This window comes from Zingiber officinale, chromosome 2B (assembly GCF_018446385.1).
Source record: "Zingiber officinale cultivar Zhangliang chromosome 2B, Zo_v1.1, whole genome shotgun sequence".
Lineage (NCBI taxonomy): Eukaryota > Viridiplantae > Streptophyta > Magnoliopsida > Zingiberales > Zingiberaceae > Zingiber > Zingiber officinale.
In genome coordinates this window covers 3,868,638-3,896,313 of record NC_055989.1, presented here as the reverse complement: position 1 = coordinate 3,896,313, position 27,676 = coordinate 3,868,638, and the positions used below count along the sequence as shown (strand labels likewise).

Genomic DNA, 27,676 nt, shown 5'->3' with positions numbered 1-27,676 from the left:
GAGTCCCTGGTGAAGGTCCTTCGACGCTCAAGTTAATACAAATTCCAGACGGGTAGATGAAGAATAGTAGAGAATGTGTACATGATAATAAGTTTGAGATGTTCAAAGAACGTACCTTGCCAACAGAACCTCTTTTATATACCATCTCTCATAACCTCCGTAATCATGAGGTGACTAAGAATGTTAGAGATTATTAGGTAATGAAAAATGTACAATCTGTATTCTAATTGTCCAAGGAATCTTCTCTTATCCACATGTGTATCTCTTTTATCGTTTATAACTTATGTCATTGATGCAGCAGTTGAAGGAATACGTTGTCATAAATGGTTGGCTGATAAGACACATGATAATTCCCGAGGAAGGTTCCAGAGGAATATTCTCTGGCATATGATCGTTATTCTAATAGATTATTAGGATTCTCTGCTCATGTTGTCTGCTGGGTATATTTCGATCGGCCTATAAGGTCGATCATCTTTATATCTATCCTCGCATTAAGCTACTGGCTCATGTGTTGAATGGTGTTAGCAATCTGTTCAAAGAATAATATAATACCTTGAGCCTGTTGGAAATCCGTTTGAGAAATAATATAATAACTTGTGCATGTTGGAAATCCACCTAGGAAGTAATATAAAGCTGAATGCCCAGGGCCAATCGGATTTTTATCTGGTCAGGTGTGTAAGTGCCTCAAGCCCAAGTTATGGGGCCACCTAAGCCCATCCGATTTATTACCGAATGGATACATAGGTATATTGTCGTGTGGAAATTCATAGGGATCACCAGGAATAGAGTCGACCGGACATGTATAAAGAGGCTCGTACCGAGTAAGGAGTTTGACCTTCACTCAACCGGACTTGTGGTCGATAGATTGTGAGGTGGGTCGGACATCCCCTAAACTCGATCAACTATTGTATGACCGAACATGCAAGCGTCCTAATTCAAGAGTAGAGCATCAAACTCCCTATGTTTGAAGGGCTTAAGGGTCGTCCGACCCTATTCCAAATGACTTATAATCCGGTCGAATTGACACTGCGAGTCTTAACACTGGATGAATAATAAAACCGTTTAGGGAATGCTTCCTTCCCTTGATTGTAACTGTCATGTCATCTAACTTTTATCTCCACGTCATTCCGTGGATCTGTTCGTTATATTCCATATCAATACATATTATACATTAGATGAAGCTCTTTTTTTAATTTTTTTTTTTTTTTGAAAAACATAAAAGAAGACATCCGAATCATGAAATAGAAGATCTGCCTAGACGTCCTAATCGTCCTAAGTTATATTGATTGGTCAGATCAGTTCGGTGAACATTAATCCAATCATAAAAAAAAGAGAAAAATATTCCAGGACATAATTTACATAATGACAGAATAAAAAGAGAAAAGTAGACAATGAATGGCGGTGATTTTTGGACGAAATTAACACTAATACAGTGATATTTTGATTAAATTAACGATGATGTTTAGACGAAACCAGATATTTTAATTAAATTAACGGTAATGTTTTAACGAAATACTTAAATAATGATCGATGCTTTTCATTCAAACACTAGCAAAGTAATTTTTTCATTTTTATTTTTTATGTTTGTTTATTTTTTTTGTAATTAGCTATTAAAAAAATATAAAATAAATAAATTTTTATTTATTTTTATTTTATTAACGTTTATTTAATTTTATATTTTTTAAAAAAGTTTATATTTTAAAATTTTCTATTAAAACTGCCCTTTAGACTTTTGGTTGTGTTCAATTATCCATCAATACCTTTCTTGTTTTTTGCTATAACACTTTTTTTTTTATTGTTTAAGAGATTGTGTGTTCTTCGTTTTCATTGCTTTAACTTTTTTTTATTGCCATAACACTTTTGACTATTAGATCCATTTCTAATTTACTCCAAGACACATCAATAATTTTCTTGTACCCCCAATCTTATCAAAACATGAAAAAGTTATATATTTTAAATATTTTTTTTAAAACGGATGGGGATTATGATAGTAAACGGTAGAATCCGTTATCCAACGGGCTCACATGATCGGTCACAAGATTAACTCTGAAGAGATAAATTAGGAATCTGTAATTGGCTAATGTGAAGGAGAACTTTTTTTTTCCTCGATTTTACCAAGATTCAAAACTTTGTTTTATGTTAGCAACTTTGTTCCGTACTAATTAATTCAACCCTACCCTAGGGATAAACTGATAGAAATTATGAATCAAGAGTTTGTACACATGCATGATGAAACTCAATAGAGTGAAAGTAACCTATTAGATAAAATTTTAATTGACACTCTATCTTTATCCATCAATTAATTTTAAGTTAAAACTAACTGATGATTTAAATATTTTTAAATTTTTAGCATAGACAAAATCTAAAGAGAGTACGAAAAAACTAATAGTGTTGTTCTAAATTAAATAAGACATGTTTAAGTTTAAACTGATAGAGGTCATGAATCAAATATTTTTAAATATGATGGTAAAAGATGATTATACTTATCTCTAGTGTTTCTATCAATCCGTTCTAGGATTAATACGGAGGAGGTAAATATGGGTATCTATTAGCCTTTGAAATAATGACGTATGAGAGAGATATTTACCTCGACTATGCTGAGATTCGAATTACAGATACCATGGTTGCAGCACTTCATGTATTAACTACTAGATCGTCCTGAGAGGACAAATGTTTTTAAATATGGTTATACTTAGGAGAGTGAAATGAACCTATTAAATCAAATCTTTTGATGTTCCATTTTTGGATCATCAAGAGGGTGATGTCTTGAGAAAAATGGTATCAAGGTGGCAATGTTTCAATGAAATCAATAATAAGATGATGATGTTTTTACGAAATTAGCACTAAGATGATGATGGTCTTACAAAGTAACACCAAAGTAATTTTTAAATTTTATTATTTTATTTTATTTTACTTTGTTTCACTTTTTTTAATTGTAATTAATTATTAAAAAAGATAAAATAAAAGTAATATATATTTTTATTAATGTTTCTTTAATTTGTTAATTTTTTATTAATCTTATTTTGTATTTTTTTAAAATTTTTATTAAAGCTCTAAAACTTATTAAAAAAATATGGATAGCTAGATTTAAGAGAACGTCATAATTTAATGACGTAATTTTTTTCAAAAAAAAATAATCTTGCTAATCATCAATGACTTTTGAATGAAACTCGAAAATAATTAGTTCAGTTGGGGTGAAAGGCGGGAAGAAAATTTTAGGAATTAGATGTATCTTTTGGTAAAAATGAAAGTACAATGGGGGCATAAGACTGAATGCTCACTTTGGTAAAAGGCCCTTTAGACTTTGGTGCGTTCAGTTATACATCAATATCTTTTATTATTATTATTATTTATTAATGATATTCTGTGTTTGCTGATTGTGCTTTCTCCGTTTCTTCTCAGGTGCTCTCCCTAAGCAAGTCATTAAGGTCTGGTTGCCAATCTGATGGGCTGTTTCTCTTCTAAGCTTACTGACAGACACGCAGTCGGATACGAGGATCCTGTGGTTCTTGCTTCTCAAACAAATTGTATCTTCTTTCTACCTCTCCTTTTGTTAATCCTATAAATTTTCATGCTCTAGGAATAACCAACGCAGGCACGTACGCATGCACATGCATGCTTTGTGCTGTCGTCGTTTGCTGTCTGTCTATCTCTCCTTTTATTAATCCTGTAACTTTTGTGCTTTACGTGCCATGCAATGCATCCATGCTTAATTCGATCTGTTGCCATACCATAGGGCAGATAATGGGCACATAATATTTTTAATGTAGCAGTCAGGGATTGAATTTCACATAAACTTGTGATTTGAAATTCATTCCATAATACCCGGCTCTTTAAACCGCAGATTTTATGGTGACAATATTTTATAAGCTAGTTACTAGACCATTTCGAGGAGATCATTATCTTCCACTCAAAAAAAATAAAAATGATAATCCTAGTTAATCTTATTGATTATCCCTGGGGTGATCGGTCCAGTTCCACGAAAATTTTCCATCAGTCATCAGGGTAAATCGGGAAGCGCACATGACGATCAGCCTAGAAGCCCAGTATCCTTTGATTACGCCCCTCATTTGAAGAAAATATTTCTACAAATGCGTCATAGCTGGAGTTCGAACTGCGGATGTCTGGGTGACAACCTAGATGTCTTACCGCGACACCATGACCCCGGGGACCCGCCATCTTCCACTCAAAGTGACAAAAGGCGAATACGCTCACTCCCAGTGCCCTCGCCAACCCGTCCCAGGGCCAACACGGAGAAGGTAAATCACGGACGGCTACTAGCCTTTGGAATAGTGATTAGCACATAATGGAGGCATTTACCTCGGCTTTATCGAGTTTCAAACCCCAGACCTCATGATGACAACAATTCATGTGCTAGTCACTAGACCATCCCGAGGGGACACACCATCTCCCACTAAAAAAAATGATTAACTGTTGGGGATCGCACGACCGGCTTGAAGGGGGGTTGGATAGACGGCGCCCCCAAATACTCGCTTCTCCTACGATGTTAGCTTGCGCAGCGGAAATACAAAACAAACAAGCTAAACTAAAGACAAGAATAAGAAAGAGCAAACAAACCAACACACGTCGATTTACGTGGTTCGGAGATAAAGCTCCTACTCCACGGCGTGTCCGTAAGGTGGACGATCCCGATCCTTCGGTGGATTACTCCCCGGAAAACTTCCGGCTAGCTCAAACCTCCTTGTGGGTGGAGAAACCTCACCACAACCCTCACAAGAGCTCTTTTGACGCTAGGGCACAAGTAGACTACTAATAGAGATTAACCACCTCTATTTCGTCAACTCAAACCAAGCTCCCAAGCTTTGGTTTTATAGGCCACGGGTTGGAAAACCCCGCCTACCAGTCGACTGCTAAAACATGCAGTCGACTGCCCTCTGTGGAAATTCGACCGTTACATCCCAACGGCTCGATTCCACACATTCTGTTCGCTGCCAGTCGACTGCTAAAACATGCAGTCGACTGCTACAGTACTGCTACAGTAAAACCCTAAAAACTAGGATTTTACTCCGAGTACAATCTCTCGTGCACTCGTACCCTCACCCTTATGACTCACTTGATTCTTCCTTTGCAGCTTTGACCTTTTGCCTTCAAGCCTACTTCCTTTGGCTCTCGTCCCTCGGATGCATTCAAGCCCGCGGCTCGTACCCAATGCCATCCTTCGCGTATGCCTCGAAGTCGCTTCCCTCGGCCCTTGTCCTCGCTGCCTTGTCCACGGTCCCTCGGATGCTCCATCCTTCACCGGACCCGAAGCCATCAACCTGAGTCATATGTGTATCCTGCAAACCTGCACAACTCAAATACACATATCAAATACAAGGGTGAACCTAACTTAAACCCTTTGCCCAAACACCAAAACACATGGTCCCGCGGACCATTGGGATTGCTCCAACAATCTCCCCCTTTTTGGTGTTTGGCAATACGTTTAAGTTAGGGAAAACATATAGCAAATAAACATGCTAAAACAAATGGACTTACGTTGCCAAGGCTACACACTTGGACTTACACCGCCGAATGGACTTACGTTGCCAAGGCTACACACTTGGACTTACACTGCCGAATGGACTTACGTTGCCAAGGCTACACACTTGGCAACCGCCGTATAAAAATCAATGCATTTGAACCTATCACAAGGCTCCCCCTACACCTAAGCTCCCCATTGAGTTAGGAATTTTACAACGGGCTTTTTAAGAACCTATCCCAAGGTTCCCCCTTCACAAAGGTACTTTCAGGTTTTCCTAACTAAACCTTACTTCTCCCCCTTTGCCTAACATCCAAAAAGTTCTCCAACAATATCCCAATTGTTGAAAACTTATCATTCAAATTGACCTAAACTCATATATTAATCCCCCATGGATTTCATACACTTGTATGAGTTGACTTGGTCAAAATTCAGTGCTGAAGACAATTTCAGACTGATATCAGTCGACTGCAAGAAGTACCAGTCGACTGATCGCTACTGGTCGAGCGAACAGAATGCTTCTGTTTCCAGCCAGTCGACTGCAACTTTTATCAGTCGACTGGTGCAGTCGACTGCCAAAAGTTGCAGTCGACTGGCACAGTTTTTCAGCCTTTTTCAGCATTTCTGACCCACTTTCAGAAATGCACCAGAAATTCCACAGACCTCCAAAAATTCCCAAATTTTGTGGAGAGATCTGTTTTACCCATGTCTACTTGGGAAAAATACATTCAAAAATGTATCTATCACCAATCCCAAGATTGACACAAAACTCAAAACTAGCTAAATGGTTCAATTGAACCTTGACCTAAAGTCCTAGTTTTGGCTTCCTTCTGATGTATTTGCCCATACCATCCCACAATGCATCCCTATCATTGGTTTATATGGCATCTATACATTCAAAACCAATTATCATGCTATATGACCCCAAATGTCATATTTCTTGCATGAAACACAATCCATGTGTGCCAAATCCCTAGGTTTGAGACTCAAATCCGTCTCTAAACCATTTGGCACACTCCATGGCTCCTCTAGACCCCCAAGTAGAACCCACCTGAGATCCATTGGCCATGGGTCCCAAATTGACTCTTTGAGCTCCCCCTAGAGCTCTTAACATTAGTCACCTCCCTAGGTGACTCATCCACAATGGCTAGGCCGCATCGGTCCACCCCCGGTGACACTTGGCCTACAAACCTAACTTTCTTAACCTTGGACACCTTGTCCTTGGTTAATTTCTCCTTACCTTTAAATGTCTTTCCCTTGCCATTTATTGACTTCTCCTTGCTATAGTCATATGCAACCCTAGCATAAGACTTTCCCTTAGCCTTGGAGGACTCTCCCTTGCCATGATCATTTGCCACCCTAGCATATGATCTCTCCTTGGCCATGGAGGGACTAGATCGGTATCCCAAACCCGATCTATCATTGTTGGGTTTTTGACTACCCAACACCATGTTTAATCCCTTAGATCCAATAGTGAATCTCTTAAGGAATTGTTCCAAACCATCAAGCTTTGCCTTCAAAGCTTGGTTCTCCCTTTCTAGGTTCCTAAACCTAGAGTCAACATGTCCACCTTGGACATTCCTAGACCTACCCTTTCTAGGCATATGTCTCCCCTTCTTGGGATTAATGCCTTGGGTCTCCATTACCTTCTTCTCCTTAGGTAATGAGAATTTAACGTGTCTAGGTCTATCATGTATAAGTCTCCTAGGGTTATGATCTACATGTACCCTATTTCTATCATGATATTTAAAACCAAAATTTTGCATGGGCATATAATGATTAACATTATTTTTCCTAGCATGCATGGAGGAGTTTAAATTTGACTTCAAATTTAAATTAGGGTTTACCTTACCCTTTACCTTTGGAGCTCCCCCTTGACATGAGCCTCCATTCTTCCTCCACTTCTTCTCCCACATCTTCAAATGCGCCAACTTCTTGAGATCTTTCTTCTTTGGGCATTTGGTGTGGTAGTGCCCTATTTCACCACAAGTGAAGCATCTAATGTGCTTCTTCTCCTTCTTCTTCTTGGCACCATCATTTCTACAACCCACATTAGTATTCAAATCAACTTGAATGAGTTTAGAATTTACCTCTTTCTTACCCATAGGACATCTACTCTTGTAGTGTCCCTTCTCATTGCACCCGAAGCAAGTGATATGGTCCTTTGACTTCACTTCGGTGGAGGTGCTTGCTAGGTTGACCACTTCCAAGACCTCTTCTTCATCCTCTTCACTTGTCTTGGATTCTTCTTCAACCTTTGAGGATGTAGATGATGACTCATCTTCCTTTTCCTCCTCGGATATTGAGCGTGACTCAACTTCCGTTTTCTCCACCTCCTCTTCTTGAGCTACTAAACCCAACTCCTTGGGCTCCACATCCGATTGGTCCTCCTTCTCCTCTTGGACCACTTCATCACTTTCTTCGGATTTTTCTTCTTCTTCTTGTGTAGACAAAAATTCCTCCCATGGAAATTTCTTCACTTTACTCCACAATTCATGGGCGTTCTCATATTTACCTACACCACTTATCACATTAGGAGGCAATAAACCAATTAAAATTGCTATTACCTTTGAGTTTGCCTCCGATCGTGAGGTTTGCTCCTCCGTCCAATGTCGTGTTCGGAGCTTCTTCCCTTTCTTGTCTTTAGGGACTTCAAACGGCTCTTTGACCACCAACATGGTGTCCCAATCCGTGTTGAAGAAGACCTCCATCTTCATCATCCAATACGTGATGTCCCATAAGCCTCTACCTTCAAGCTTTGGCGGTTCTATCAAGCCGGTCATCTTGTGCTTCCTTGGCGGTTAGTCCAACGGAGAGCGTCCTTGCTCTGATACCACTTGTTGGGGATCGCACGACCGGCTTGAAGGGGGGTTGGATAGACGGCGCCCCCAAATACTCGCTTCTCCTACGATGTTAGCTTGCGCAGCGGAAATACAAAACAAACAAGCTAAACTAAAGACAAGAATAAGAAAGAGCAAACAAACCAACACACGTCGATTTACGTGGTTCGGAGATAAAGCTCCTACTCCACGGCGTGTCCGTAAGGTGGACGATCCCGATCCTTCGGTGGATTACTCCCCGGAAAACTTCCGGCTAGCTCAAACCTCCTTGTGGGTGGAGAAACCTCACCACAACCCTCACAAGAGCTCTTTTGACGCTAGGGCACAAGTAGACTACTAATAGAGATTAACCACCTCTATTTCGTCAACTCAAACCAAGCTCCCAAGCTTTGGTTTTATAGGCCACGGGTTGGAAAACCCCGCCTACCAGTCGACTGCTAAAACATGCAGTCGACTCATTCAGATCGCTACATCCCAACGGCTCGATTCCACACATACATTCGCTGCCAATGATCGGCGCGATCGCAATCGCTAAAACATGCGATCACATAAGATCGCTACAAGATCGCTACGATCTTGCTACGATGGCGCTGATGGCGCTACAAAGAAACCCTAAAAACTAGGATTTTACTCCGAGTACAATCTCTCGTGCACTCGTACCCTCACCCTTATGACTCACTTGATTCTTCCTTTGCAGCTTTGACCTTTTGCCTTCAAGCCTACTTCCTTTGGCTCTCGTCCCTCGGATGCATTCAAGCCCGCGGCTCGTACCCAATGCCATCCTTCGCGTATGCCTCAAAGTCGCTTCCCTCGGCCCTTGTCCTCGCTGCCTTGTCCACGGTCCCTCGGATGCTCCATCCTTCACCGGACCCGAAGCCATCAACCTGAGTCATATGTGTATCCTGCAAACCTGCACAACTCAAATACACATATCAAATACAAGGGTGAACCTAACTTAAACCCTTTGCCCAAACACCAAAACACATGGTCCCGCGGACCATTGGGATTGCTCCAACATTAACCATGCTGGGTAATGTCGAGTCTGGGGTGACCGGCCTGGTCCCATGAAAGTTTCCCACCGGCCACTAGGGTAAATCGGGAAGCGCACGTGACGGCCAGCCCAACATTCTTTGAATACACCCCCTTATTTGGAGAAAAAATTCCTGCAAATACGCCGTAACTGGGGTTCGAACCGCAAGTACCTGGGAGATAACCTGAATGTCCTACCATGATACCATAGCCCCAGGGACCACTATCTCCTACTCAAGGTGACAAAAAAAGGTGAATACGCTCGCCCCCAGTATTTCCACCAATCTGTCCCAGGATCAACACAGAGGAGATAAATCACGGACGACTACTAATCTTTGAAATAGTGACTAGTACATAAGAGAGGTCACTATCTCCCACTCAATTGAGCTTAGTGGCTGGGAATATTTTTTTCAAATATTTATGATCTCTACTACTACATTACTTTTTTTAATATTATACTATTCAAATATTTCAAATTTTATAATAAAATATTACACCAATCAAATATTTACTAGATTCAACCATCAATTATTTCATTCCCAAATATGGTATACTCCACAATCAAATATCTCTTAATTAAATAAAAAAAAAACAAAAATATTAATTAAATAAAAAATAAAAAATAAAAAATTAAAAATGGAAAAAATTGGCAGCCTGTCTTTTGATGGGCCCACAAAAGAGAAATCGCCGGACATAAATTTCTAATCATCCTAGACATAAAATATTCTAAATAGAAATTATTAAAAATAATAAAAGGGCTTCGATAAAAGTGTAAAATGTAGAAAGTTGGTATAAAGATTGATAGTCACGGATTTTCTAATAATAATAATAACAAATATAGAGTCTAATTCTAAATTTAACATTAAAAAATAGATCTTATGTTCATTCTAGATCACCTATCTAATTAAGGGTGGTCACCGATGATTTTCTTTTCGTCAATCATCAGTTGTGATTAAAATCCGGATATATATATAATTCGAAAAATATTAGATTAGAATTGAAATTTTTTAGATTTGGATTGAGGATTTTTGAATTGTAATAGTTTTAGATTGGATTCAGATTGAATTAAATTTATATAGGGTTTAGATATTTTTTAAAATTAAATTTTATTTTAAAAATTAAGATGCTTTATTTAATAGTAAAATGTTATGAGGATTATGATGAAATATTAAAATACAAGTGAGAAAGGATAGGAAAATAGTAAATAAAATAGTTTCTAATTAGGACGGTCAGGTTGGTCAGGTTATCCGAATTTGGATTTAAGATTCTAGATTATGTTTGGATTTTACTTGAGATTTTTTTATAATATCCTTGTTTCGAACGGGCTCGAGCTCATCCGATCCCTTAAATTGACACCTCTAAATAAATGTCGTCCCAAAATTTCATGCATTTCTCAAGCCATCAAAATTTAATTTCCATATAGGATGCATCTACGATGGTTAAACTATTAATAAAGTTGGGGTGCCACGTCAAGAGTCTCCATCTTCCTAGATTTACTTGATGTGCGAAATATGAGATCGGACCGTCTATCTTGGAACAGTAGGGTTATAAGATTTATATATCTAGTATAAAAAAATAGATGTAGAATAATGCTTCCGGGGCTATTATGCGATAGTAAAAGACGAGATGAACTCTTAGATAAAAGAGTTCAAATCTCACCTAGGACACGTTAATTGGTACTTAAAAAATAAATAAATTAACGTGTTATAAGTTACAAAGATGAGTTTTTTTCCAATATGTTTACGATATGCAAATAGTTGCTTGCTTGCTTAACGACGGCAAATATTCATCTCTTGTTACCTTGACTATCCTAAATTTTCTTTTAAAAAAAATGTTATTTGACAGTCACGGTCAATGACATAGAAGCACTTTATGAACTATTTAAAAAATTGAGTTGTTTGATCATTCCGGACGGGCTAATCCATCGGGTATGTACTTTCCTTAGGCGTTTAACCACTAAACTACTTCTATGGTATCGTGACCGTCCAAGGCTTTCTTCACTATTCTTAATTATGCCATTGAGCAGGAAGAATTCCAGCTTGCCTTGTTCAGGAACAGCAACAGAAGAAATCTGCTTGCAGACAGGGTCAGCATTCATTCTGGTTTAACTTTGAGCCTAGTGAAATAATTTCTTCTCAAAAGTGAAAGTTATCCAGGTGATAAATCTGCTCAAGCTATTCATATTGACACATTTGTCAGGTATTTGACTTGTTTGATATCAAACGAAATGGGGCTATTGAGTTTGGAGAATTTGTTCGGTCGCTTAGCATCTTTCACCCAAGTGCTCCACAATCAGAGAAAATTGAATGTAAATGCTTAAACTTTCCACTAGCTTCTTGTATGTTGGCCTTATAACAACTATTGGAAAAGACTTCCAATAACTGACTTTATGTTTGATTCCTTCATTTTACTTGCAGTTGCATTTAAGCTATATGATTTAAGGCAAAATGGCTTCATAGAACCCGAGGAGGTGAGCATAGTTTGGTTTTATCATTAATCTTGGGGTTTCCTTGTTGTTGGATCTTTTATATTGGATGGTTAATCTTACCTTTCTCAGTTGAAGGAGATGGTGTTGGCTATTCTCAGTGAATCAGAATTGTCTCTTTCAGATGAACTCGTCGAAGAAATTGTCTATAGGGTGTGTGTGATACCCCTTCCTGGATCTTTTCCTACATAATTAAATTCCAAAACAGAAATTGACTTATTTGTTGTCTTTTGAAGAGTTTCAATCAGGCGGATGCGAGAGGCGATGGGAAGATCGACCCAGATGAATGGAAGGATTTTGTCAAAAGAAATCCATCTCTGCTCAGGAATATGACTCTTCCTTATTTATTGTGAGTTCTTGGTTCAAACATATATCTTTTGTTAGTTGTTCCACTACTACTCAGTTACAATCTCTAAAAACTCTGCGTATTTCTCTTTCTAAAGAGACCCTGCTAGAAATTAAGTATGGTGATTTCATGTTGTTCATGCAGGGACATAACAACATCATTCCCTAGTTTCGTCATGCAAGAAGATATCAGCGACACCGATACCGTATGATGTTATCATGTTATATCGATGACTGTCTAGCCATATTCTGAAGGATTACGACCCGTGGTTGCTTCAAATCTTATGCAGGAGCAGGCCTGCTCAAGACATAGACCATTAAAATCTCTGTTCGGATCCTCTGTCTCCAATTCTTTCTGTTCTCATGTCCCACTATCGATCAGACGGGTCAGATTATATCTCAAGGATGTCTTACACATCACGAGAATATTGCACACATCTTAAAGATGTCATGATATATTGAGATGTAATCTGGTCCGTCCGATCGACAGTGAGACACGGGACAGAGAGAAATGGGGACAGAGGATCTGAACTATTAAAATCTATGCTAAGAGCCCTATTATATTGGAATCCATCAAATTATATATATATATATATATAATATATTAATTTAGATATTAAATATTTAAAATTATAATTAAAATAAATTTTAATTAAAATTTATTTTTATCAATTATTTAAATTTTTTACTAGCTAAATTATATTTGAACAATAATGTTTAATTTTTAGATTTAACCAATAATTTTTAATTTTTTATATATTAAAGTTAAATTTAATTATTTTTATTTTTTTTTACTCGTATTAGATTTGATTGATAATTTATATTTTTTTTAATATTAAAGTTTGATTTGGTTGGTAATTTTTTTTTATTTTTTTATTAAAATTTGACTCATAATTTTTAATTTTTTATTGATAAAAATTAAATTTAATTATCAAAAATAAATTTAGTTAATAAATTAAAAATATTTATTGATTATACTTAATTAATATTTTTTATAAAAATACTTTTGAAAGCCTTTCACATATTAATATTATACTATTATTTCTTTCTAAATTTTATTTGTCTTACTTTCTACTCCTTTATTATCATTTTTTTACCATTATTATCGTATCGTTGCTCTTCGATGAGTTATTATGCACATTTGCTTTTAATAATTTGTCATCGATATTTACTAGCTAAATATTTTTGACTAAATAAATTTAATTGATAATTTATCGAAATTAAAATTGATAAAAGACAGCTTGGTTCACGAAGGTCCTACTAATATGAGATCCTAAGAAAGGGTCTATTATACGTAGTGTCTATATCTACTAGACTATTACTTTGACCTATTACATTTATGTCACATAATAATAAATTTTACTCGTTATGGAGACTTACCTTCATCGGAATTTAAATTAATTGATATATTTTTTAAAAGAAGCATAGTAATTAAAATGTATATTAATAGTATATTAATAATTTATTAATGGGTCAAATTAGTTAATATAAAATATTTTTTATTTTTTATAAATTTTACCAATAAAAAAATGAAGTTTGATCCAAAATGAAATTATTACTACGTGACATAGTTAGTCACTTTTCTGATTGCATAAATAATCATTGACAATGTATAAAATTGTCTTTTTAAATTTTACTAATAAATTAAATGTCTCTAATAATATTTTTAATATTTATTTTTTTAAAAAATATTAAGGTCTTTGTTTTTTTACCTAGGGCCTCAAGAATAGTTGAGACGACATAAGAATGCCCGAGTACATATTTTGAATTTTAACATTATTTATAAAATTATGGACGTTTGTTTGTTGCCTGACGACCTTAGCTCAGTTGGAAAAACGGAGGATTGTAGTCGTTGCGGATGTTGAAGGTTGGAAGTTCAGACATTCAGGGCGGGTTTTATCTTAATGATATTTTTAATATCAAGTATTAGATTTCTGAGTAAACACAGTATAGTTTTATATTAAGTACTCATGCCATTAAAGATAAACACAATTTTATAGAAGATGTTTTTTTTTTAATCAAAACCCTTTTCAAGGAACCGCCCAATTTTAGCCAGATTAGGGTTCGCTGCCACATTCTAGATAAATTCGTTCCTGTGATCGGATCTCGCCGGGGTCAGTCTTCGTTCCGTCACCACGGCAGTTCTTCCTCTCCGATTCTTTTACTGCCGGCAATTTTCTAGTCACTTCTTTCTCTGCCTGGTTGCAGTTCCATCAGCATCAAGTGGTTGGGAGGGCGCTACTTACGGCGACCGATGAGAACCCCAAGGTCTACAAGATGAAGCTGTGGGCGACGAATGATGTCCTCGCCAAATCAAAGTTCTGGTGGGTTTTCGGGATCGCTTGATAACTCTCAGGGGGCGTTTGGTTTAGGGGAATAGGAGTAGGGAATGGGAATGGGAATCATTGATTGTCATTGTTAATGTTTGGATTATAGGAATAGGAATGCAAATAAGGGAATGAATCCTTGAAATTGGGTAATAACTCATTCCCATGTACCTCCCCTTCAATGACTCATTACCCTATTTTCATCAATCAAAATATTCCCTTATTCCAAAAATACCCTTGACCTAAAACTAAAATTTTCTCCCTTAATATCAAATATCAAAATATATTTATTTATTTATTTTTTCTTTCATATCACTTCTCTCTCCTTGTTCTCTCTCATCATATTTTCTCTCTCATCATTTTATCATACACTTTCTCTCTCCTTAATCTCTCCTATCACACTCTCTTTCCTTTTTTTTCTCATCACACTTTCTCTCTCATCATACTTTTTCTCTCATCATACTTTCTCTCTACTCAATCTCTTCCATTGCACTCTCTTCCTTCTTTTTCTCTCATCATACTTTCTCTCTCATCATACTTTCTCTCTCCTCAATCTCTCTTGTCACACTCCCTCCTTTTTTCCCCTCAACACACTTTCTCTCTCATCATACTTTCTCTCTCTTTAATCTCTCCCATCACTCACTGTTCTCTTTTTTTCTCATCACATTTTCTCTCTCATCATACTTTCTCTCTCATCAATCACTCTCTCCTCATTTTTCACATTACATTTTCTCTCTCTTCATCCTCTCCCATCATACTTTCTCTCACATCATATTTGCTCTCTCATCTTCTCTCATCATGCTCTCTCCTATCACACTCTTTTTTCTCATTTTCTCTCAGCACACTTTCTCTCTCTTCATTCTTTCTCATCACACTTTCTCTCTCATGAGACTTTCTCTCTCATCATTCTCTTTCATCATATTTTTCTCTCACATTCATCTTTCTCTCACATCTAATTTTTTTCTCTTATTTTCTTTTAAGGGTAAAAAAGGAAATTTTGATTTATTCCGATAGAAAATATGTAACTAACCAAACATTGCTTTTAAGAGTGATATCCATGCTCATACCCATTCCCATTCCACAATACAATGATTCCCATTCCGATTCCTATTCCTAGGAAAGAACCAAACGCCCCCTCAATCGTTTTGTTGATCAGATGTACGATGAGATGGCCTCACGTCATCGAGTAAGGTATCATGGCATTCAGACAGGCCCGGCTCAAGGCATAGGCCATTAAGATCTATGCCTAGGGCCCCAATTTTATTGGGGCCCATTGATTAATTAATTAAAGATATTAAAAAAAATTAAATTAGCATCATCAATATTAATTAATTATAAATGTCTTGCTAATTCATTAATGACACGTTGTCAATTAATTCATTATCGATTCCACTTCCTATTTATACCTTCTATTGGGGACCATTGATTAATTAATTAAAGATATTAAAAAAAATTAAATTAGCATCATTAATATTAATTAATTATAAATGTCTTGTTAATTCATTAATGACACCTTGTCAATTAATTGATTATCGATTCCACTTCCTATTTATACCTTGTACTTATCTTTATTTTCTCATTAATTGTCTACCATAATTTTATATGAGATTTTATTCTACCTTAAATATAATTCATTTTTAAATTGACATATTTCTTTCTTTTTTTATTATTACTTTGATTCTCATTTTATTTTACAATTAGTAATACTATTCTTATAAAACCTAATGAATTCTTTTCTCCTCAATATTTCTTAAAAATCTTAATAGTTTTATCATCAGTGCATTGTGCCCTTTTCTTTTTTCATCAGCGATTTTACATGTTTCTCCTTCCTCACCGATGATACTTGCAGAGAACGTCCTTCTCTTCCTTTGCCGATAATATTTCTTTCTCGCTCTTTCTTTTTATTTCTCGATAATAATATGAATTAGAGATTTTTTTATCATAAAATTCAAAGTAAAATGCATTAGTAAAAATAAATTTTTTAAAATTAAAATTAATAAAGTCTATTTGACATTCTAACTAAAAAGATTAAATAATTTAATAATTTTATTAATAAAAAATAAAATTATTATCAAAATACCCGTTAGAAAACTAAATTTTATATAAAAAATTATCTTTTTTTTAAAAAATATTTAATTCTTTTTAATAACTAATTTTAAAAATATTTATTTTAAATTATTATTTTTGGTCCCAAATCTAAATGAAAAATGTTTAAAAAAAATTAAAAATATATTAAAAAATTTTGTTTTTTAATTTTTTTGCCTAGGGCCTCAAGGAATCTTGAGACGGCCCTGCATTCAGATAATAAAAACAGCTGCAATTCCTGCTAGACTTTGGAAGAGGGAGAGCACCAAGCAGTTCCATGACTCAAAAATCAAATTTCCTCTTGTATTTAAGAAAGTTAGCCCTCCGAGCAGGAAGTTGAAAACCACATTTAAAGCATCAAGACCAAACCTCTTTTCCTAATTGTTAGCTCATTTGTGTATTTTTTGATACAAGGGCAACCTTGCCAAGGTCACCAACTTCTCTTTGATTTCCTTCTTATCCCTGTTGCCTAAACCTACTGGCAGTTTGCAGTTTGCTGTTTGCGTGCCATTCGACTCCCTCTTTGTGGTTACTGGCACAAACATTTGCTTACATGCATTTCACTATTCAATTATTCAGCATTACTACTGTATTTTGTGATCTATATTGAACAATACCTGTTAGTGTTCTTACTAAATCTGCTTAATTGAGCTACTTTGTAGCATTTACACTGTAATTTTTAAAAGTAAGCTTATGGCAAATTGAGTACAATATTGTACACTTCTGGGGTCCCTTGTATATGAATGTTCTAACCAATAGAATCACTACAAGTTATGTGCAGAGGGTAGCATTGTGGTGTGGAGGGATCAACAACATCTAGAGCTGTGTAGTTCCATTGAGATTAGGGGAGAAACTCTTTCATTAATGTTCTTTCTTTACCCTTGTTTTCGATTCCTCAGCTTTATTTACAAGAAATATAAACTGTAGTTCGGCCTGTGGTTGTTGTTTTCGATTATCTTTAAGTAGAACGTCTACTAATCTCTTGTGTTTGGAAGAGCGCAGCCGAAGTGAAATTACGAGTTGAGTTAGCGCCATCTTATCGTTCGAGGTCGGTTGAGGTACAAACAACTCGAGTGTTTGGTTGGGAATTGGATTTGTTCTATGTGCCCTAATTGTTGTAGCAAAGGTAGAATTGTCATCTAGCGATCTCACACGGTGAATTTCACGATCATCTATCAGTAGATAAATCGTGAAGCCGTAGTTGGCCATTGTGAGTGAGGGTTGTCATTTGGTTTTATCGAGAATCAACTCTTGTCCATTGTAGCAAGTTTTGTCTTGCAGTAGCCAATTCAATTCTATCTTGGGAGCAAAAAAAAAAGATTAATCAGGTGACGTAATGTTAAACCTACGACGATTAATTGGGTCAACGAAAGTAGTAAATCAGGAAATTGCACATGTAGGCTCATTTTAACATCCTGGCCGTCAATATTCTCAGGTCCATTACTCATTAAGGAGAATAATTCTTAATAATATATCGTAATTGAATCTCGAATTCTAGATCGCAAGAGTAGAGTTAAATTGGAGGAATGAAAGTAAAACAAATTAGACAAACTCTACAATTTGGTAAATATTAAAGAATGATGGACGATTTTATATATAAATTGTCTTGTTTTCTCAAATCATTAGTATCAGGCCAAAATAGGTCCGGCCCAATTCAATTAACTGCCCAAATGTGTGCCCAAGCTTCGTCGACGAGAAGTAGGGATCGATTGCCACCTCCTTTATAAGCCCCACGCCACATGCCTTTCAGTTCGATAAGAAGAACAAGAGCGTTTCATCTGCCCTCGTCTTGCTCTCCTTCCGCCGCCGTCGCCGGAACTGGAAACTCAGCGAAGCGCGCGAATGGGCTTCGACGTTGGCTTCGTCCCCTTCAACCCCGACGGATGGGGTCCGCCGGAGACGCCGGCGACGCTCCTTCATCCCAAGCACGGCGGGGGTACACTACTGGCTAACGTCCCCTTCGCCCCCTTCTCCCGATCTGATAAGCTCGGCCGTGTCGCCGACTGGACTCGAAACCCTAATTTCTCCCGGTCAGGCGGCGGCCGCGACGCCGTCTTCGACTTCGCCCTCGACGAGTCCTTCGCCGGCGCCGCCTCTGGCGCTGACGACTCCTCCTTCCGACTCGTAGACGGCAAGCCCCCTCCGCGCCCCAAGTTCGGCCCGCGATGGAGATTTAACCAGCGGCCGCAGCTTCCGCAACGGCGTGATGAGGAGGTCGAGGCGCGGAAGCGCGAGGCGGAGAAGGAGCGCGCGCGCCGTGACCGCTTGTATCACCTCAACCGCCGCTCCTCCGCGCCCTTCGGAGGCCCCGGATACGGCAACTCCCGGCGCGACTCCCCCGCTCTCAAGTCCTCCGTCGACATACAGCCCGAGTGGACCATGCTTGACCAGATCCCCTTCTCCACCTTCTCCAAGCTTTCCTTCTCCGTGCCCGATCCGCCGGAAGACCTCCTTATCTGCGGCGCGCTCGAGTCCTACGACCGCTCCTTCGATCGCGTCAACCCCAAGAACGAGCGCCGCCTCGAGCACTTCAAGTCCCGCAACTTTTTCAAGGTCACCACCACCGACGACCCCGTCATCCGCCGCCTCGCGGCCGACGACAAGGCCACCGTCTTCGCCACTGATGCCATTCTCTCCGCCCTAATGTGCGCACCGAGGTCCGTATACTCCTGGGACATCATCATCCAGCGCGTCGGCAACAAGCTCTTCTTCGACAAACGCGACGGATCTCAACTCGACCTCCTCTCTGTCAACGAGAGCTCGCAGGAGCTCCTCCCGGAGGCCAAGGAGGACATCAACTCCATCCATTCCCTCGCCATCGAGGCCACTTACATCAACCAGAACTTCTCGCAGCAGGTCCTCGCGCGGGACGGCAACAAGGCTACCTTTGATGAGCCCAACCCATTTGCTTCCGAGGGCGAGGATGTTGCCTCAGTTGCATACCGATATCGCCGATGGAAGATCGATGAGGGCACCTATCTCATCACCCGCTGTGAGCTGCACAGCACGACCGACGTCAAGGGGCAGCGAGGGTTCCTCACTCTCAACGCACTCAATGAGTTCGATCACAAATACTCTGGAGTGGACTGGAGGCAGAAGCTCGAGACTCAGAGAGGAGCCGTTCTCGCCACCGAACTGAAGAACAACGCCAACAAGCTAGCCAAGTGGACCGCACAGGCCCTCCTTGCAGGTGCAGATCTGATGAAGCTGGGCTACGTCTCCAGAGTCCACCCAAGGGACCATTTCAACCATGTCATTCTGAGCGTCACCGGCTACAAGCCCAAGGATTTCGCCGCCCAGATCAACCTCAACACCTCCAACATGTGGGGGATCGTGAAGTCGATCGTCGATCTCTGCATGAAGCTCAACGAGGGCAAATATGTGCTGGTGAAGGATCCAGTCAAGCCGCAGGTAAGAATCTACGAGGTCCCGGCAGATGCCTTCGAGAACGAATACGTGGAGGAGCCACTCCCGGAGGAGGAGCAGGTGCAGCCGCTGAAAGAAGATCCAGTCGCCAGTGCCATGGATGCCGCCGCGGAAGCTGAGGCGAGCGGTGCAGATGGGGAGAAGCTTGCCACTGCCTCTCCCGCTTGAACTGTAACTCTCTCTCTCTCTCTCTCTCTCTCTCTCTCTCTCTCTCTCTCTGTGGTCATTCATTCCTTTCATTCCGCAACTTTTCTTAGAAATAATACGGTGAAAGAGTCTTCCATTTCAATCACGATCTTGCTCAGCTAAACAGGCTAGAAATTCTGAGACAAGTTCTTTGTTTTCATTTCAATTATACTGACAATGTCATAAATTTTTATATTAAATGAAAGAATTCTTCTGAGAATCGAAGGGAAAAATTATGAGCTGTTCTAATAAGTAACACACAGATTGTCGGCCATCTCAACCTTTGACGAGGGTCCAGAGTTGGCGCCATGGATTTTCAGCCACCGGCAGAAACTTCACGAGCCACCCAATCGGCCACGAGACCACCGCGATGCCGACGCAGATCCCCCACTGGCCCCATCCCAACCTCACCGTGTCGGCGAACTTCCTGAGGAACTCCACCATCAGCACCTGCAGCACCACCGTCGCCGCCACGATCCCCAAGAACAGCTTGTTCCGGTGCATCCCCTGGAACACGTTCTTCTTCTCCAGCTTCCTCGCGTTGAACTCGTTGAAGACTTGACAGAGCACGAAGGTGTTGAAGATCATCGTGTTGTTCTCCGCTTCGGTTAGACCCAGCAGCGATTCCCCTCGGAAACGGAAAAGCAGCAACACTGTCACCTGGAATAGAGCCTGCGCCGTCAGGTTGCGCCACATGACTCCGGTGATCAGCGGCGCCGTCCGGCCGACTGGCGGCTTTTCCATCAGCTCCTTGGTGGGTGTGTCGGTGGCCAGAGCCAGTGCCCCCATCGTGTCCATGATCAGGTTCACCCACAAGAGCTGCACTGTCGTCAGCGGCACGGCGCCGGTGGCCACCGCGGACACGAAGTTGATCACCAGGGCGGCGACGTTCACCGTGAGCTGGAATTGTAGGAACTTCTGGATGTTGTTGTAGACGCACCGCCCCCATCGCATGACCGTCACCACCGTATCGAAGTTGTCGTCCATGATCACGATGTCAGAGCTCTCCTTGGCGACTTCCGTGCCCTGGATACCCATCGCCAGCCCCACATCGGCCTCCTTCAGCGCCGGCGCGTCGTTCGTTCCGTCGCCGGTGACCGCCACCACTTGCCCCTTCTGCTTCAGGCACTGCACCATTAGCAGCTTGTCGAAAGGTGACGACCTCGCCATGACCCGGATCCGGTCCACCTTCTTCATGCGCTCCTCAGGCGAGTAGTTCCTGAACTCCTGCCCTTCCACGACCAAAGCGTCGAAGTCTTCTGGTTTGATTATCCCGCACTCGACGGCGATGGCCCTAGCAGTGAACACGTTGTCCCCGGTGATCATCTTCACTCCAACTCCGGCACTTCTGCAAGCATCGATGGCGCGCGCTACCTCCGGGCGACACGGATCTTTTAGACCGACGAGACCCAGCAAGGTGAGCTCAGTGTCATCGAGCCTTGGCTCCTCGCCGTGGTTGACCTCGGAGTCCTCTGCTCCGGCGGTGTTCTTGTAGGCGAAGGCAATGCAGCGGAGACTGGAGGCAGCCATGTCGTGGACGATAGCTTCGAGCTTGGATTTTGCCTCGGAATCTATCAGCTTAACGCTCCCGTTCCCGTCGGCATAATGAGAGCATCGAACCAGAAGCATCTCGGCGGCTCCTTTCCAGTGCGTGATCGTCGCTCCGCTGGCTTTCTCTTCCACCAAAATTCCGCTCCGCTTCTTCTCCGAATTGAAGGCTTCGACACGGATGACGGCGCACTTCTTCTTCATTTCGTCGACGCACATTCCGAGATCCGAAATTGACCACGAAAGCAGAGCCTTCTCCGTGGGGCTACCGGTGATCTCTGCCTCCGCCGCCACGTTAGGCCGGTAGACGCTGCCGGTGGTGTTCAATCCGACGGCTTGGTGTAGCAACGCCAGAATTCCCGGCGCAATCGAGGTCGCCTGCGGACATTGGTCCTTTCCTATCCAGAATTGGGTGACCTTCATCTGGTTCAGCGTTAAGGTCCCTGTTTTATCGGTGCAGATGGTGGTCACTGAGCCCATGGTCTCGCAAGCCGAGAGCCGCCGGACCATGGCGTTGTCCTTCATCATTCTCTTCATGGAGAAAGCCAGCGTCAGAGTGACGGCGAGCGGCAAGCCTTCGGGGATGGCGACGACGATGATGGTGACAGCGTCCTGGAAAATGTTGACGAGGCCGCTGATGATGTCGGAGGCATTGGTGTTGTGCTTGTCAAACTTGGGCCGTCCATCGTCGCCCTCGGTGCTTCCGGTGAAGTAGCGGACCACGAGCATGGCGAAGACCAGAGTGGCGACGGCGATGCCGATCTTTCCGATGCTTGATGTCAGCCTCTGAAGCCGCTCCTGCAGCGGCGTCGGCTCTGTCGTCTCGCGGGTAATGGAGCCCATCATCTCGCCCCACATCGTGTCGGTGCCGACGGCCGTGACGAGCATTGAGGCATAGCCATCTATGACCTTCACGCCGGAAGTGAGGAAAGGGTTCTTGACGGCGTCGATGTCAACCGGGTGGCTCTCGCCTGTCATGCTCGACTCGTCCACCTGCAGAGAGTACCCCTGCAGGAAGACTCCATCGGCCGGGACTTGGTCGCCAATGTTTAGCAGGACTACGTCGCCGACCACGATGTCGAATATGGAAACAGATTGCCGGCGTCCATCGCGGACGATGCTGGCGGTGATGTTATCGCACTCCGCAGACAGCTTGTTGAAACGCTTCATCTGACGGAAGTTGCTGACGGCAGAGACAGCCGAGACGAGGAAGACGGCGAGGAAGATGCTGGCACCGTCGTACCACCCCTCTTTAATGCCGTGCTCCTTGATACCGAAGGCGAGGGAGACGGCCGCACACACCATGAGGATAATGATGAACAGGTCGTTGATCGCCTCGAACACGAAGTGGAAGAAGCCCTTGGGCTTCGGCCTAGGGTAAGTGTTGGATCCGAACGCCGCCCTCCGAGAGCTGAGGTCGGTGGCGCTGCCGTGTATCCCTGCCTCGGCGTTAGAGCCGAGCGCACGGATGAGACCGGCAGATCCACCGAGGCGGTGGAGGTCTTCAAGGCGCCGTTCCTTGACGAGCTTCCTGAGATTGCCATCATCCGTGACTTTCGAAAAAGCCAATGGTGCCGAGTCGCCTCCTTCGACATCAATGGCGACGTACGAGCTGCTGCGGTGGATGATGGCGAACTTCTTGGTGACGAGGGAGCACATAGCGCGGCAGGAATAGATCGTGCGGTAGGCAATGCGCCAGCGCCGGAGCGGCGACGAGACTCCTAAACGCCGGCCGGGGCCAATGAGGAAATCAACAGCATTAAGGTCCATTCTATCGATCGGGACGGGCTGCTCTGCAACAGAATCAAACAGAGGTGCTGGACGGTATTCAACCAAATCGAATGAACTGAATCAAACAGTAGTAGAAGATTGTGAATTTGAATGTTGAAAAACTCCAATGCATTGGATTTATATAGTTTACGAATCTTAGGCGCGGAAGGATGTCGCGGAAGCATGCCACGTAACAAGAGAGGGAATTAAGTGGTAAGTCGGTAGCGATTGCTTAGCCGTGGCTACAAAGTTTCCAGCTAGAAGCTTGATAATCTACGGGATCCGCGTTTTGTTGACCAAATCGTCCAATTCAGCAATTATCCGATTGAATTGAAGAATAAAAAAGTAAGTCGGCTCAGGTACAATTGCTTTTTATTGATTTTTTAAATACCTTAGAAACTTATTTGATAAGTAAGTTAGCAAACTTAAAATAAATTAATCTATTAAAATGGTTGTTAAGTTGATATCGTTTTGTTTTTAAATTTGAGTTGGTTCGTTGGAGCTTTCCCTTTGACTTTATATATATATATATATATATATATATATATATATATATATATATATATATATATATATATATATATATATATATATATATTAAAAAAAAATCACTAAAGTGAGATGTATGGAGTACTTGATCATTTAACCTAGAGCATCTATTCATAGACAATGGCATTTAGTGTTAGTCGTTGGATTTAAACTAATTAGCAAAGATAAGATCAAATTCTATTTAGTATCAACTAACTAATTATTTAATTCTGAAAATAAGATGGTCTTCACCCATTTAATTTTTTTTAACTCCTTAAAATGATTAATTTCCAATTCACTTCAAATTAATTTTTGAAATATTAAATTATAATTATATTCAAATTAAAATTTAATTAACTCTTAATCTATTTTTAATTTGGTTCCTTAAATTTCAATTATGTAAATTAGTTTTTAATTTCCAAATTCCTCTACCTAGTTTAATTGAATAAATTAGTTAATTATTCCAATTAGAATCTTCCTCAATTAGAATGATTCATTTTTAATTATCTTATTTGGCTCAGTTAAGATATTTGTACCCTTCATTCACTTGTACGTAGTTGGTTCGGCTCTAGGGCTATAAATGAATCAAGCGTTTGTGAACAACCTTGATGTTTGGGTTGGTAAGAGTTTGTTCATATTCGTTCAATATATATAAGATTAATTAAACAAACAAGTTTGAACAACTTGTTAAGTTAAATAAACAAGTTTGAACACATATGTGTTCAACTATTTAACGTTCATGAACAATATTCATGAACCATATTTATTAATAAAACTCTTTTTAATATGCTAAATAAATAATCAAATAAAATAAAATAAATAAATAAATTTAAATTATCAAGTTCAATACCCAATCAAGCAACTAAAAATTTCAAACAATCAAATAAGCTTGAATAAGAGCTTGATAACATCTAAATGAACCAAGCTCGAACCAAGCTCAAGCAAAATTTGAATTGAGAGCTTAATAATATCTAAACTAATCAAGCTCAAGCCAAGTTTCAAACAAGCTCAAGCTCATAAAAAATAAACCAAGACAAGTTTGAGCACTCATTTTAAGAGCTTGATTCATTTTAAGCTCGGCTCGGCTTGGCATGATTACCTTATCAAATAAAGTTGAACACCCTAAAACTCAACTCGACTCAGCTCATTTGCAACCCTATCCGGCTCCCTGAAAATTTAACATCAACCATCGGATAAATACCAGATGCACAGATGAACCATGGGGACGGCCCTGAATAATTAAGCATCACAAATGTTTATTTACACTGCATGAAATGGAACCTCCGTTAAGTCTTAATTATTCACTAATCCTCTCTCAATCTACATGGATCACATGTCAAGAACGTCGAGCCTTAGCTTGTGTGTTATAAACCTTAAAATATTATGGTAGTTTTTGCCCAGGTGATCAAATTCTTTTTTATACTGAACAAAAATTTCATTTTAGTAGATAATTTTTGAATGATCTCTAGCAAGGAGTCAAGACTCCATTTTGGAATTGGTAGTTTTCACAAAAACCCTTCAACAACATAATTATCATACAAAAATAGTCCTCTTGTCATATTATATCATGATGTGCGCTTAAGAGTTGGATTAGTGATAAGAACACATGAACAATTTTAATTTTAATTTTATTTTGTTTAGTATTTAGGATATTTTAAATAATTTCTGTCTTTTATATTTTTAAATTTTAAGACTGTTTAGGATATTTTAAATTTTTAATATGTTAAGAATTTTTCTTTATGTTAAGATTTCTTTCCTTTATTTATGTTTTAGAATTTGGAGTCTATATAAATAATTATTTGGGTTAATGTAAGAAAATTTAGATCAATAAGAATTTGTTGTCACGTCATTTCTTCTCAAACATCGAGTTTGATTGTGCATCTTTTGATATTATGCATAATAAACAGTGTTTAGAAAATTACTTCCGATATTCATGTGCAAATTAACAGAATCAATAGTTATTCACTATATCAATTAGAGTTTGGTCTAGTAAGGCTAATCTAAGTATTCATTTGATGCAGTCATGACCCACTAGGAAAAATTAAAAAAATATACAAAAGATGATTCTAGAACACCTGTGATGTTTAGTTTTCACATTATTAGCAAAATAATATAAGCAGAAAGAAGATGACTCTTCAACCAGATAAGTATTATATATTGACCTTTCAACTCTTTTTTTATTATAATATTATTCTTTAATTTCTTTAAAAATTACTTGAATGGATACATCCGTCTGTAATACATAGGACCAGCTATTTGTTGCACGTAAGGTAAATGTATTGGTATATGTTCTATTGAATCAAAAAAAAAAAAAAGGAGAGAATATGTGCTTCAGTTTGCATAGTATAAGAGAAATGTCTATTTCTAGATGAAACATATCAATCGTCATAATACACCTCACTGTCAAATATCTAAAAACAGACTCAATTTCGTATGTGCTTGCCAAACATTATTAGGAAATAGATTATGGAAAGCTATTAGAATAAATCTTTGTATGAACATATGACAGTTATGACTTTTCATTCCTAACATCTTTAACATTTTCATATTCATGCATTAAGTCATATTTGAGGCATGCCCATCTGAGTATTTGATATTTTTCAACCAATTATATAAAGATTGCTTACCATCTTTGTCCAATATATAACAAACCTTTGGAAATTTATTGGTTGTTTCATTCTGATGCAACTCTAGTCTACTAACTAGTTCTTTTAATTTCTCGCATTGTCTTATAATGTCTTTAGTTCTTCCAGATATATTCATTATAACGTTGAAGATACTATTGAATATTTTTTCAACATACGTCGCATCTAAATTATGTCGAATGAGTAAATATTTTTAATATGTTAGCTCCTAGAAAATGCTTTATTTCTTCTAACAACATTTGCACATTCTAATAATGTATTTATTTATCTCATCAGAACTAGACTGAGACACTAGCAAAAATTCATAATTATCTATTTGTTCAATAGTTTCTTCACCCGATGTGATTGTTGACAGAAGTTTTCTTACTACAATATTATTTATAAAAATTTTCTTAATTCGCCTAAAAGAGTGTTCAGCTGGTAAAAATTTACGATAATTATCAAACCAAGATATCTTTCTACTGCAAGATAATGAAATTGTATCAGACTTTGTTATACAATGTGGCATGCTAATTTACTAGTCATGCTCCATCCCGATAACAATGAGTATATTGAAAAATCACTGATCATCCATAATAAGATAGCATGTAATGTAAAATTAGTTTTACATGCAACATCATAAGTCACTGGCCCTATATTTCATAATTCATTCAACTCGGCAATTAGTGGTTGCAAGAAAATATTTATCTTCTCTTTAAGATTTGTTGAACCAAGAATAAGCACAGTAAATAACATAAATTCATCTTTTACGTTCATCCATGGCTATAAGTTGTATGTGTTAGGACCCTTGGTGGCTGGCTAGAGGGGGGGTGTGGTGGGGGGTGAATAGCCCCTGCACAAATCAAACAAACGAACATTTCTCGGCTTATAACTTAAACAAAATAAACACTTGCATAAGAGAATAATAAAGAAATTAAAAAGAAAAGGCACCGAGAAGTTACTTAGTTACAACCGGGGAAGTTGCTAATCCAAGAAAGTTAAAG

At 39.4% G+C, this 27,676-nt stretch overlaps 3 protein-coding genes across 3 annotated transcripts; 2 read left to right on the top strand and 1 right to left on the bottom strand.

Annotated features, from left to right (window-relative positions):
* The first annotated feature begins 3,445 nt into the window (after window positions 1-3,445).
* LOC122045119 (calcineurin B-like protein 4) lies at window positions 3,446-12,186 on the top strand. The gene is made up of 7 exons (XM_042605191.1): window positions 3,446-3,527; window positions 11,194-11,276; window positions 11,375-11,434; window positions 11,548-11,656; window positions 11,766-11,818; window positions 11,906-11,986; window positions 12,070-12,186. Exons 1-7 carry the CDS (start codon window positions 3,446-3,448, stop codon window positions 12,184-12,186), a joined length of 585 nt encoding a protein of 194 aa, XP_042461125.1.
* A 6,228-nt stretch (window positions 12,187-18,414) lies between these two features.
* On the top strand, window positions 18,415-20,247 carry LOC122045118 (eukaryotic translation initiation factor 3 subunit D-like). Its single transcript, XM_042605190.1, has one exon. It carries the CDS (start codon window positions 18,433-18,435, stop codon window positions 20,182-20,184), a length of 1,752 nt encoding a protein of 583 aa, XP_042461124.1. The 5' UTR covers window positions 18,415-18,432; the 3' UTR covers window positions 20,185-20,247.
* A 127-nt stretch (window positions 20,248-20,374) lies between these two features.
* LOC122045117 (calcium-transporting ATPase 7, plasma membrane-type-like) lies at window positions 20,375-23,613 on the bottom strand. Its single transcript, XM_042605189.1, has one exon. The coding sequence runs from the start codon at window positions 23,518-23,520 to the stop codon at window positions 20,479-20,481; it is 3,042 nt and encodes a 1,013-aa protein (XP_042461123.1). The 5' UTR covers window positions 23,521-23,613; the 3' UTR covers window positions 20,375-20,478.
* Between the last annotated feature and the right edge of the window lie 4,063 nt (window positions 23,614-27,676).